Below are 12,702 nucleotides of genomic sequence, written 5' to 3'. Positions count from 1 at the left end.
CTTCGACAGTTGAGTTCGGAATGCTTTGCCATCACATGATGTTAGAAAACCAAAACATGAACCTACATTTTTATTTGTCCTCTTGAACTATTTTTAAGAACTGAACTGCAGTGAAAATGATCGTTTGAATTTTGTTTAATATTTAGAACAAGGAATTTATGTTTAATTTTTAATAAGGTTTTTTCTTTATTTGAAAGTAATGTGTGATTGTCATTAAATGTTTTTTTATTAAATTTGTGCATAATTTAGGTATTATATCAATATAAACATCAAGACAAAGAATTATTCAGCATTTTGTTAGAAACCGGACTTTTTTTTATTCAAATTTGTGAAAATAGTTTATTTTTGACCTAAAAAAGCGAGTATTTTTAACGAAGTTACATTAATAAGTATTAAAATATGTATTACACATAAAATAATGTTTTTTTTTAAAATAATATTCTACTTTTATAACTGCTGTGAGTCTGAAACTGTTATTCATGACTGTTTGGTCAAGTTTTGCCTATCTTTAGCCAGCGCCCTCTATGCTAGTTCTGAAAATAACGCTAAGCGTCAAAGACAGTTTTGTGAAACTAAAAATCTTTTGCGATCTAATTATTTAATATTTAAAAAGTAATTCTAACACTGCATTATCTAGAGCTAGACTCATAAAAATTTGCGAAATTTGAAAAATTATTCATTGATTTTGATTATTATCATTTAAACAAAAATATCTCACCAAATAGGCGACTTTTTAAATAAATTTAATGACTTTAGAACGAACTATTAACTTAATTTTTAATGTTCAGATCATTTCGTCCGTCAATATAGTATTTATAATTTAAAATTATAGTTTTGCCTGTAGTTATATGGCACCTAACTGTAACATTTTTATTTTCCTTGGTGAAAAAGTTTTGAAAAACACCGCTATTACGTCTTCCACTTTGAAACTTCATTATTTTGAGTATCACATTTAAGTACTTCTGTATATTTCTACATTTAATTATTATTTTTTAACTGTAATATGGAATGTAATAATTTATTTGCTTTTGATGAACTAAAATTCTCACGGGAAATAGTCTGAAAATCTTCCAACTATATTCCGTATCGCGCATTTGGCAAAAGTAAGTTTTTTTCCCTATATAATATAATAATTTTTTATAGTTATTTTTGAGGATCTAATTTTTTTTTTTTTTTTTATATCCGCAACCAAAATGAAATATGCATACTTATTTGCGTAGATTATTTCCCAACCAGAAAAACTAACACTAGCAAAAATTCAGCATGTTTTGAAATGACACTTAGGGTACCAAGATATCAAGGTAAAGATTTTCTCGTTTACTTGTTGACAGTTAGAAGGAAAGGGTATTAAGGCATTTTTATTTATTTATTTGTTTTGTGGACAAGAGACAGTTCTTAGGTATGCAGAGTATACAAAAGTTAAAATGCAATTAGAGGGGCCAACTACACTGTTTCTTCAAAATATTTTAAAAAGTAGTAGAAAACTTAAATCTAGAGCTAGTTTCATTGTGTAGTGTGTCAGTGCTGTTTTCTTTCTTTTTTTTTACCTTTTGTGCATTTGAGTACTTTCATATGCTGTTTGACCTAAGGTAAAAACTAAATCATTTAAGCCACATAGTACAATATTTTTATATAAAGTCGTGATGGCTCAGGGGATAGAGTGCTCGCCTTCCAATGAGGTGAACCGCGTTAGGATCCCAGCGATAGCTTTTCCGCATCCAGTTTGCTTCGACCACAGTGCTGACGTAAAATATCCTCAGTGGTAGACGGAATCATGTATTAGAGTCCCCTTTCTGTCAGACTAACCATGGGTGGTTTTCCTCTCCATGTAACGCAAATGCTGGGTTAGTTCCATCAAAAAAGCCTCCACGAAAAAAAATTTCTCCCATTACTTGATCCAGGAGCTCCCTTGTCTTCTGGATTGGTTTCACAATTACAAGGCTACGGAGTTGAACATTAGTAGTTGTAAACCCGAAAGAATTGGGTCGGCTGTTTAACGGCGGTTATAAAATAAAAATAAAATAACATGTTCTAATATAATTTCTCAAGTTCAAAATGAAGAATAAAACAAAGAAAAATTATAGACATATGAAAAAAAGGGGGTGGGAAATAATAAGTAAAAAAATAACAAACAATATTTTATTTAAAAAAAAAATTTAAAAAAAATGAAATGTTAATTAAAAAACCGGAAAAAAAGCCGGAAAAAAAGATATAATCTTTTCTTCAGCCCACACGATTATATCCGCAAAACAGAGTGCTTTCTGATATTGTATCAATAAAGCCAAAGCAAAATATATTAATACAATAGTGTGAGGAGCACTCAAAATTTTTTTTTATAAAATAACTACAAAAAAATAGATCATAAAAAGTAAAAATAACATGTAAAAACAGATAATAAAATCAAAGAAAAAGAAAAAACATTAAAAAGGGGAGACTATAAAGCGAGTAGCAAAATCATAACAACTTACATGGACGGATATTTTTCAAGAATGATTTAAAAATGTTTTCGCAGAAAGATTGCCAGATTACAAAATATGAAAACAGAAGATGAAAACAAAAGCGCAAATTGAGTGTAACAAGAGAGTTTTAAAGTGTCGTTCTTACTGCACTGCTGAAGTGATTTGTTATTCTGAGTTTTGATTTGTTAGTTACCAAGGATGGGCCCGAAATGGATGTGCGCAAGGTAATATTATACTGGATAATTTTAAAAATTGATCATAAATAGTTTTAGAAGATAGATGTTTATTTAAGAAAAAATATAAAATAGAAAAGAGAAACATAAATTGCCTGCTTTGCAAATAATTTTAGCCGCGGATTTGCACAATATGGATTAGCACATAGAAAAATTATTTAAATTATCAAAGAAAAAATTTTAATAGATAATTTTAACACGGATTTGCCCGAAATGGATTTGCACATGGAAAAACTGTATAGATTAACAAGGGAAATTATTTAGTAAAGGAATTTTTAGTAAATAGTTCTAACCACGGATTTGCCCGAAATGGATTTGCACATGGAAAGATTAACAAAGAAAAAATTTTAGTACATAATTTTAGCCACGGATTTGCCCGAAATGGATTTGCACATGGAAAATTGTATAAATTAATAAAGAAATTTTTAGCAAACAATTTTATCCACGGATTTGCACATGGAAAAACTGTATAGATTAACAAAGGAAATTATTTAGTAAAGGAATTTTTGGTAAATAATTCTAACCACGGATTTGCCCGAAATGGATTTGCACATGGAAAAATTATATACATTAACAAAGAAATTATTTAGTAAATAATTTTGGCAATGAATTTTGGCCTGAAATGGATTTGCACATGGGAAAATCATAAAAATTAACAAACAAAAAAAAAATGTTTAGTAAATATATCCACCAAAATATACGATTAATTTAATGATTTTATATAAAATTTTATTACATTAGTTGGGTATCCATTGTTTTTTATCAGATTTTGAAAGAGTTTATCGATTTGTTTTTTGGATAAATAAATATTACTACATATTCTTTTAATTCTGTTCATTTCATTAAAAGTGGTATTTAAATAGATGCTCCTAGAAACATTAGAATTCCAAGTAACTAGTTCATTAATATTAAAATTAAAATCATTTCTTTTATCGTATAAATCAACAAAGCAGATATTTTCAACTTTCATAATACCCAAATCCAAAAAATTGAAATTAATGTTATCATCATGATTACGAAGTAAGATTAATTCCTCAGGGTATATATCACTCAATAAAACGGTAAAATCTTGGAAATTAAAGATAATTAAGTCATCAATATATCTAAAAACAAATTTAATATTCAGAGTATAATTTTTTTCATAATAATGCAAAAATAAGTTAGCTAAGAGAGATGAATAATTAGATCCCTGTGGTATTCCATTAATTTGAAGAAAAATATCCCTTCCATTGTAAAGATAATTACTAAAAAGACAAAAATTAATCAGAATTTCCCAATAATCGAAATCGTAACAAAGGATATTTTTAAAATCATGGTAATAATTCAAAAGGACATCTTTTAGTTTAGAAAGGGGAATGCTATTGAAAAGATCCTGGAAATCAAAAGTCGCAATAGAATTAATTTTATTATGTTTAATGAAATCTAAAATCGGTTGATTATTAGTGATTATCCAAGAGAAACCTTCCTTAGTAATATAGTTAATAATCTTATTTAAGTAGTTAGAGAAAATGGTGCCAGGTTTAGTTAAATAAGTATTAGACCCACATGTGATAGTTCTAAATTTTACTGGAATTTCATGAAATTTAGGACTGATAATTAAGTAAGGAAATTGTATATTGCTAATTTTAATTTTTAATCTCTTGTAAAAAGCTAAAAATTTTTTAATGGCAATATTATTATTGAAATTACTAAGTTCAAAATTTTTACTATTTTTTAATTCCGTATTTAAAAGTTCAGCATAGAATTTTTTACAGAATATAGCATAATTATTGTTAGCTTTGTCTATGGGAGTAATTACAAAATTTTTTTGAAGTTGCTTAATTGATTGAACAATATTAGAAAAATTTGTTGAATTGTTATTCTTATTTAAATTATCCTTATTATTGAAAATAAAGTTTTTAAAGTAATAATAAACTCCCCATTTCCATTCTGTTAGCATACCTAAAGGTAAAGAGAATCTATTTGATATCTTTAAACAAAAACTATTGAGATCATTAAGAAAGTATTTTAGAATCTTATTGATTGATATATGGTAAATGGGTCTAAATTTTGTGACTTTTATCATTAAATTTCTAAGTTCCAAGTTTTCTATAATATTTAAATTACCAGTAATAATATGTTTATGATGTTTATCAACAAAATCAAAATATTTATCCTCCTCACAGTGACATTCAAAATCGGATATATTAATACTCCCTAAATTTTTGCTTATATCATTATAGTTAAATATGGTTCTACCAAGAGATTTGTTATATTTAAAACTTTTAATTCTGTTAAAATCTTTTAATGGAAATAAAGCTTTAAAATTTTCAAAAATGTTTTGAAATTTGATCTTATCGAAAATAGGATTTTGAAAGTTAATAACGAAATATAAATTATCTAAACTTTTCTTATTACTATTAGGCAAAATTTTGCTCATTTTGGCTTTTATAAGATCGAAACAAAGAATTTTGAAATGTAAATTAATGAAAGAAAAGTTAATAATAAGATCGTAGAACTTATATATTTCATAATTCTTAAGGGAGAAGACAAAATCTTTAATTGGTTTAATGCTATATTGTTTATTAAAGTCTTTTTCCATATTAGAAAGAAATTTTATATTTAATTTGTCACTATTAAGAGAGTTTCTATTACTTCTTGAACCCCGTTTATCTCGATTTGTATGCTTATCTTTAATATGAAAAAGTGAATAAGTTGATGAGTTATTGTAGTTAATCTGTGTATGTTGGAAGGTATCGTTTAGCCCATACGGCAGAATTGTTTTGTATAGAAGCATGTAGTAATTTTCTTTCTGTAGTCTTAAATCTAAATCCTCTATAATATCTAAGATATTAATTTTGACTCTGTTAAATTTATGTACTTTAAAATGATTCAATTCCAGGTTATTGATAGTCTTATTACTGTTAATATCAGAACGGTGTTGATTAATTCGAATGTTAAGTGAGTTACTAGTTTGTCCAACATATTTCATATTACAGAAACCACAGGTTAACATATAAATAACATTTTTAATTTTACAAAAAGATTTGGAGCTAACGTTATAAAGAACAGTATGTTTTTCGTCAATATTAGGGCAAGTTTTGCATCTTTAATCATCACACGCTTTATAAGAAGGTAAAGTTTCGGGAATAGAATGCAATTCAAAAAATCGTTTGCTTTCGCTTTTGCTTTCAGAGTAGCAGGATGTCGATCCGAAGTTCCCCTCTGATTTAGGCTCTCCGTACCGGGTACAACATGAAGAATAATTTAAATATTGAACACATTTTTTACCAGGATCTAAATTGTGATAATTGTTTAATTCCATAAAAATAGGCTCAAAGAGCAACATCCTAATCACACGTAACGTTCTAAAGACTGGAAATAAAAACGAAAACAGAAGGAGAATGAAAGAAAGTTAATAGTTGATAATATATATATATATATATATATATATATATATATATATATATATATATATATATATATATATATAAAATTTCATTGCGTATGCTTTATAAAATAGTTTATCTTTCTTTCTAAAAAATGCTTTAAAATTTTTTTTTAATGAAAAGGCGATCACACATCAGATAGGTTTTCTGCGAAGAAACACCCACGCCCAGTTCAATGTTTCTTTTAATCACGCAGTGCAATAAATTTCAGACACGCAAATCATATACCTTCTCCATAACCATGGAGGAAGGACATGAGATAAATTGTAATAGTACTCTGTGTATAAATTGTGTGAAAAGAAAAAAATATTATATATCAACAAAGATGCCAACTTGCACCGATTTGCGGGCAATATCTTCGATTTATACGCTTTGTGTGGCATAAATGTATCTGGTTCGTACGATTTTTTAAAAAAAAAAAATTTAAATATAGTATATTTTTAAATATAGAGAATAAAAGGCATTTTAATAAATTTGGAAATAATTAAATATATAGAAAATTAAACAAAATTGTTCTATTTTTAATTTTTACTTCTTTATAAAATATTTTTCAGAAAGAGGAAAAAAAGTGATGACATTTCTTGTTAAAAAAGTGATGACATTTTTCTTTTTCTTCGTTATTTATTTTAATAATTTATAAATTTGTAACTATAAGCTCTTTTATAAAATCTTTTTAAGATGTATAATTAATATAAATAATATATAATTAATGTAATCTTTTTAAGATATATAATATTTATAAAGCTGAGATGCGAAAAGCGTTGTATGTCAGAGTTTCTCGTACTTTAAAACCTGAAATTCTGACATCTACTTCCGGCGCGGGCCTATCGCAGACCTGACGTAAAAAACCAATATTTTTCTCAGTGGTTGGCAGATCTGGAAGAGTGGTTGGAAGAGAGCTTGGAAGAGTGGCTGGCAGAGTGGTTGGCAGTCCCTTCTGCGGTCGACCGTGAGAGATTCTTATAGTTTTCCTCTCGATGTAACGCAAAAGTGGATTGGTTTCACTTAAGTCCTTCCCAAAGGCTGTCTCATAGTTTTATCTAAGAGCACTCTAGTCTGCTGAGTTGGGTCCAAATTTACAAGGCGACGGAATTGTACATTTATATAGCTGAAAACTCCGATCGAGATTCTAAGTCAATGCTATAAAATAAAATTAATTCAAGCCGAAAAATTATCAATTTAATTGTGAATGACAAGAAAACGCTTCAATTTATTTTATTTATCACTGCTTATTTGAAAATGGATCAATCTTAAAAAGTCCCAAAAACATCCACACAGTATTAACTAACCGAAATTAAAACAATTTATTATTTCAATCGAAATCAAATTCATGAGCTATTGACCATATAAGTTTGATTGGCTTAAGAATTTAAAACAATTTTGCAGAAGCTCTGAACATTTTCAATTCCCCTTCTCCCAAAGCGTAATAATACTTATAATTGTACAATATCTTTCAGTAGTTCAATTCCACAATATAGTTAGTTGTATCTCACAGAATTAATTGTATCTTTAAAATCGAATTAGTTGTACATTCCTAAAATACAATTTTAAGATTTAAAAATGTGTTTTTGAAAGGTGTCGTGCTGTTGAATAGCACTCTATCTTCAAAAACGATTTAATAAAAAAAACGGTTAACGAAAATTAAGCTCTCAACCACAAATTCAAGATAAACACGAAGGAGAAAAACAAAACAAAAATCGAACGAATTACTAATAAGGAAGGCGAGACTGAAAAAGACATATACTTCCAAGCTTCATCAGGCAATCTTATTGGTTTTGATGTTTTTTTTATCCCACATTGATTCCTCAGATTTCTGTTGTGTTTTAGTTCATCCTTGTGTTATTTGTCTCTCACGTTGACTTGTGGGACCAAATAAATTACCCTGACTTTTTTAAACTTATATTTGTGAAAGGATTCTAAAATTATATACTGAACGCTGTCGTTATAATTTTGAACCCAATCCAGAAGACAAGGGAACTCCTGGATCAAGTATTGGAAGAATTTTGCCTTCGTGGAGGACTTTTTGATGGAACTAGACCGCAATTGCGTTACATGCAGAGGAAGACCACGAGAACCTCTCATGGTTAGCCTGACGGCAAGGGGACTCTAACCCATGATCCGTCTACCACTGAGGATACTTCACTTCACCACTGTGGTCGGTGCAAGCAGAAGTTATTTAAAAATATATATAGATCTTTTACGAAAAAATGACAACTAATATATTTTAGTTCCGCAGGACCGCAAAAAAAGGCTTCGCTGGTTGGATGTGGCCCGCGGGCCGCCATTTGGTAACCGCTAATCTACACGAACACACCTTTTCGCGGTTTAGTGGCACAAGAGCCAGAATCAGCTTATACTGCACAAAATACTTGTTGATTATTGTTAGAAACGTGTTATATAGCATTGCGATGGATGAGGTTAATTATCACAATAATTACCATACATCGAAATAAAAAATTGTCTAATTTATCTTTATTTATTTGATAAAAAAGCACATTGTTCAAGTTTGAGACTTAAATTTTGGTTGGAACGCGTTCTTTCTCATGACTGTCAAATACCTTTTTTACCCTTAATTACCCCGACACTAATAAAATATCAAAATGAAATCTTTTTAGTTTTTCTATTTATTCCATAAAAATTTTAACTTTCCAACTTAATGGGGTGTGGAAGAAGTGGGTATGAGTGAATGAGGACTTTGACTTTTATAAATACGGATTTTAAACATGTTGTAGATAAAACATGTAGAATTACTTAAAAATAAATATACATGTTTTTATTCATTATGTAATCAATAAATTTACTCGATAGAAGTTATATAATTAAATAAAAAATATAAATAAATTAAAATTTTTAACCTGATAATAATTTTGCCCTAATAAATAAAACATATTAATTATTTGTATCCAAATTTTAAAAATATGTTTCTTTAACTATTTGACAAGGAAATTTAACTAAACATATTTTTCATTTTTTTAAAAATTATTTTGTATTACTAATTTAGATCAAAATAAGTGAAAAATATTACATTTAGCTATTACAATAAATTATGGTTATGAAATATAGCATGAAATATAGCCGGTGCTTTTTTCTGCATTAAATGTAAAATCTTCCAATCGCGGCTCACTTCCAAACAATAATTTAGATCTAAGAGAAACAATTATTCAATTATATACAAAATCAAATATTGATAAAATTTTGAATATGAATAAAAAAATTCTTTTTAAACTATATTCTTTTTAAACTAGATTTTATGTTTCAGTACAAATATGATTGCGATAATGTAACAGGTTTTTTTTAATAACTATTAGACTGTTTTTTTATAATTAAAAAATACAAAAATATATTTTTTGCTTGTAATTTGAGCGTCAGAAAAAAATATATGGAAGGTACACCAATGCTCCATTTGAGTCAAAGGGTTAAAAAATAGCAAATTGTTTAAAGTGGCTGAACTTTAGAACAAAAGTAGTTTTAACAAATAAAACCGTAAAAATATCATTATGAGTTCTGCAGTCCAATGCTTATTTTTTACCTTGTTCAAGAAATTTATTGATATGATTTCGCAGTTCATGTTAGGTGTTTTTATTCATAAAATCTATCTCTGTCCCGCGAAACTAAAAATAGCCTATAGAGAAGCAGGGCGTGAAATGAGAACAAAATGATGTACTGCTCTAGTATAAAAGTATCAGATCAGTATTAGTGACTACACTTGCTGTTACGGAAATTGAATTGAAAATTTGGTCGATGAAAAAAATCAAAATAATAAATGCTGCACAAATGTCGTTAAATTGCTGATTTAATATCAAAAGTAAACAATGCGAGTCTTGACATTTATGCCCAAAGATATGATGAATTTAAAATGTTTAATTTATAAATAAACTAATATATAAAAATAACGCCAAGTAATTGTTATGATCTTATTATTAATAATCTAATATTTCTTATTATTAATAAAACTTAACACAAAGTTTATTAATTATACGAAACAAGTATTGAGTTTATGGTGTGTTTATTGTTGAATTTACGGTGGTATTTGTAAAATTTGTAATGTATTTTGTTATTTATTCGATTACTTTATAGCTTTTAGTAGAAATTTTTGATAAACAGTGAAATCTGCGTAAGTTGATCACTTGCAGTGCATTGCTTCAGTGGCTCATATTAACATGTTTTTCCATAAAGCTTTATTGTGTGTATATATATATATATATATATATATATATATATGTATATATATATATATATATATATATATATATATATATATATATATGTATATATATATATATATATATATATATATATATATATATATATATATATATATATATATATATATATACAGTCAGTCAAACCCCGCTATAGTGAACACGGTTTATAGTGAACTCCCGGATATAGTGAACGAAATGTTCGGTCCCGTGCCTTGCTATAACGTATAATGTTATTTTTATATGTATATAAATGTTTCATGTTTTCTCTATATTTTTAAATTATTTTATGATTTCTATATACTTGTAGCTTATGCGCAGTAAATAAAACTTATTAATTTTCTTAATTTTTCTCTTTTTATCTCTTTTGTCTTTAATGTGCTATATATATAAGCTGAATTATTGATTGTAATAAAGTTTTTTTATTCTTCTAGAACTCTATTCGCCACAACCTGTCGCTCAATAAATGTTTCATAAAAATACCTCGAAGCAAAGATGAACCTGGAAAAGGAGGATTCTGGAGGCTTGATCCTCAATATGCCGAATCACTTGTAGATGGAATTTTTAAAAAACGGAGACCGGCACAACGGCAAGCGGGCAGTGGAGCAGCGAAGAAGTGCAGACGTGACAACAAACTGAAAGGACAAAACGACACATTAACAAGGGTCTTAGAGACATTTCAGCAAGACACTCCACCCAGTTCAGCCGGATCTCTGGTATCGCATTCTGAAGTTGAGTTAATGGCGGATTTGAAGCCATTGGCAGTCATGTCATCTTCTCCATCGCAGCAGGAAGTATTCGGTTATGCCAGTGTCAATAATATCTGTGAATTTCAACCAGAGAGACTTCTTCTACAGCCACACAATAACAAAATGCCACAATCTACTACTCTCAGTCAACAGGACGAGGAAGTTCTTCAAACGTTGGAGCCTTTGCCTCACTCTAACATTGCGAATAACGGATTGAGAGTGGCTCATACCGCAATCATGAATGGGCAGTCAAATAATGATTTGTGCTGGAATGAAGTTCTCGGCGATCCTGACTTGGAGCTGGAGAGCCTGTATAAATATCGCCCAGAAGATTCCATTTCCTCTGTGGTAAACACAGCTCTGGCACTCAATGATGATCTGTTTAGCTCAGATGGTAGCAGTTCAGATTTGCCAACAGAGTTGGATCTGGTTTCTACAGATCAATTGGACATTACTAATGGAAGTGGTCATGCAATGCAAACGACAACAGACTGGTGGGGTTTTCAACACCCCTCTCTGGATGTGACCCTTACACCCCTGCTCAGTATTTCAGTGCCATTTGGTACACCCGGTGCAACGCCTATTTCCACCACCAACGCTGTAATTGGGAATAATAACAATGGTATCTTTATCAATGGATACGTTCAGAATGCAGCCTCTTACGTGGTAGACAGGCCTCCAATTCAACAGCAGCAAGATGCGCTGCAAAATCAGCCATGGGCCGAGTGCAAGGCAGCTTTGGAAGCTGCAGCTCTCGATCTTGACGACCTCAGTGATCTGGATCATGTCCACGTATACTGATGAATACAGCGTCGTTTACTCTAGTATTATGAACTGTTTGTGAAAATATTTTGCTTTTCAAGTGCCGTGATTTTCTTCACGACGGATACCACTTTTGACCATCTGCAAGTACATCCGTCTTAATTGACAATCGAGAGATTAAGAGATGATTCTCGTGATACTAAACTTGTACTGTCTCAAGCTCGTGTTTTAAAGTTGAGTCCATCTTTAGAATGTGTTTGTTACGGAGTGAAATGCTATGGAATGTAAGGAAAATGTATCATTTACCATAGAGATTTTTGCTGTTACCATACTAATAGTTATAGCATTTATAACATTATTAAAATTGAATTCATATAATATTTTTATGTACCGTTTACAAGAAAAAATAAGAATAAGCACTATACAAATTAAAAAATTATAACTAAATTAAATAGTTATATAATACCAAAATTTAGATACTCTTCTTGTGGTACTCAGGTCATTGCATTTACTAAAGTTTAGGGTTTAAAAGAAATAAAGTAACATCAGTGCTGAAGGAGAAACATAATTATTGAACTAATTCTTTTTCTTCTATCATAAAAATGTTCAGAAATGAAATAAGTTATTAACATATCATGTTGCCCGTCCATAATAATACAAATTTTATGCTTCAGAAATTTATTGCAGTTTATCCGTCCATTTTAACATTAATAATAATGGAAGTAATTTTTAGGTATAGCTTGTTATAATATTAATTGATGAAAAATATCAAATGTTATATCAATTTATAAAAAAAGCTAATTAATACTTCGTTCAAACGGCCGTCCATATATATATTTCATAATTAATCCTACAAAAAGAGAGAGAGG

General features: G+C 29.0%; 1 protein-coding gene across 1 annotated transcript in view; it reads left to right on the top strand.

Annotated features, from left to right (window-relative positions):
• The window catches only part of LOC107447875 (uncharacterized), a 109,401-nt gene extending 97,190 nt beyond the window's left edge, over positions 1 to 12,211 (top strand). Inside the window, exon 3 of the mRNA XM_021148952.4 lies at positions 10,757 to 12,211. Coding sequence (XP_021004611.1) covers positions 10,757 to 11,872 — 1,116 coding nt within the window. The 3' untranslated portion in view covers positions 11,873 to 12,211. The remainder of the gene's footprint in view (positions 1 to 10,756) is intronic.
• The last annotated feature ends 491 nt before the right edge of the window (positions 12,212 to 12,702 follow it).

The sequence above is a fragment of the Parasteatoda tepidariorum genome, chromosome 2 (assembly GCF_982258835.1).
Source record: "Parasteatoda tepidariorum strain Cologne lab strain chromosome 2, Ptep-v5.0, whole genome shotgun sequence".
Taxonomy (NCBI): domain Eukaryota; kingdom Metazoa; phylum Arthropoda; class Arachnida; order Araneae; family Theridiidae; genus Parasteatoda; species Parasteatoda tepidariorum.
Note: the sequence above shows the minus strand (reverse complement) of the source record. Positions and strands in the feature narration are given on the sequence as shown.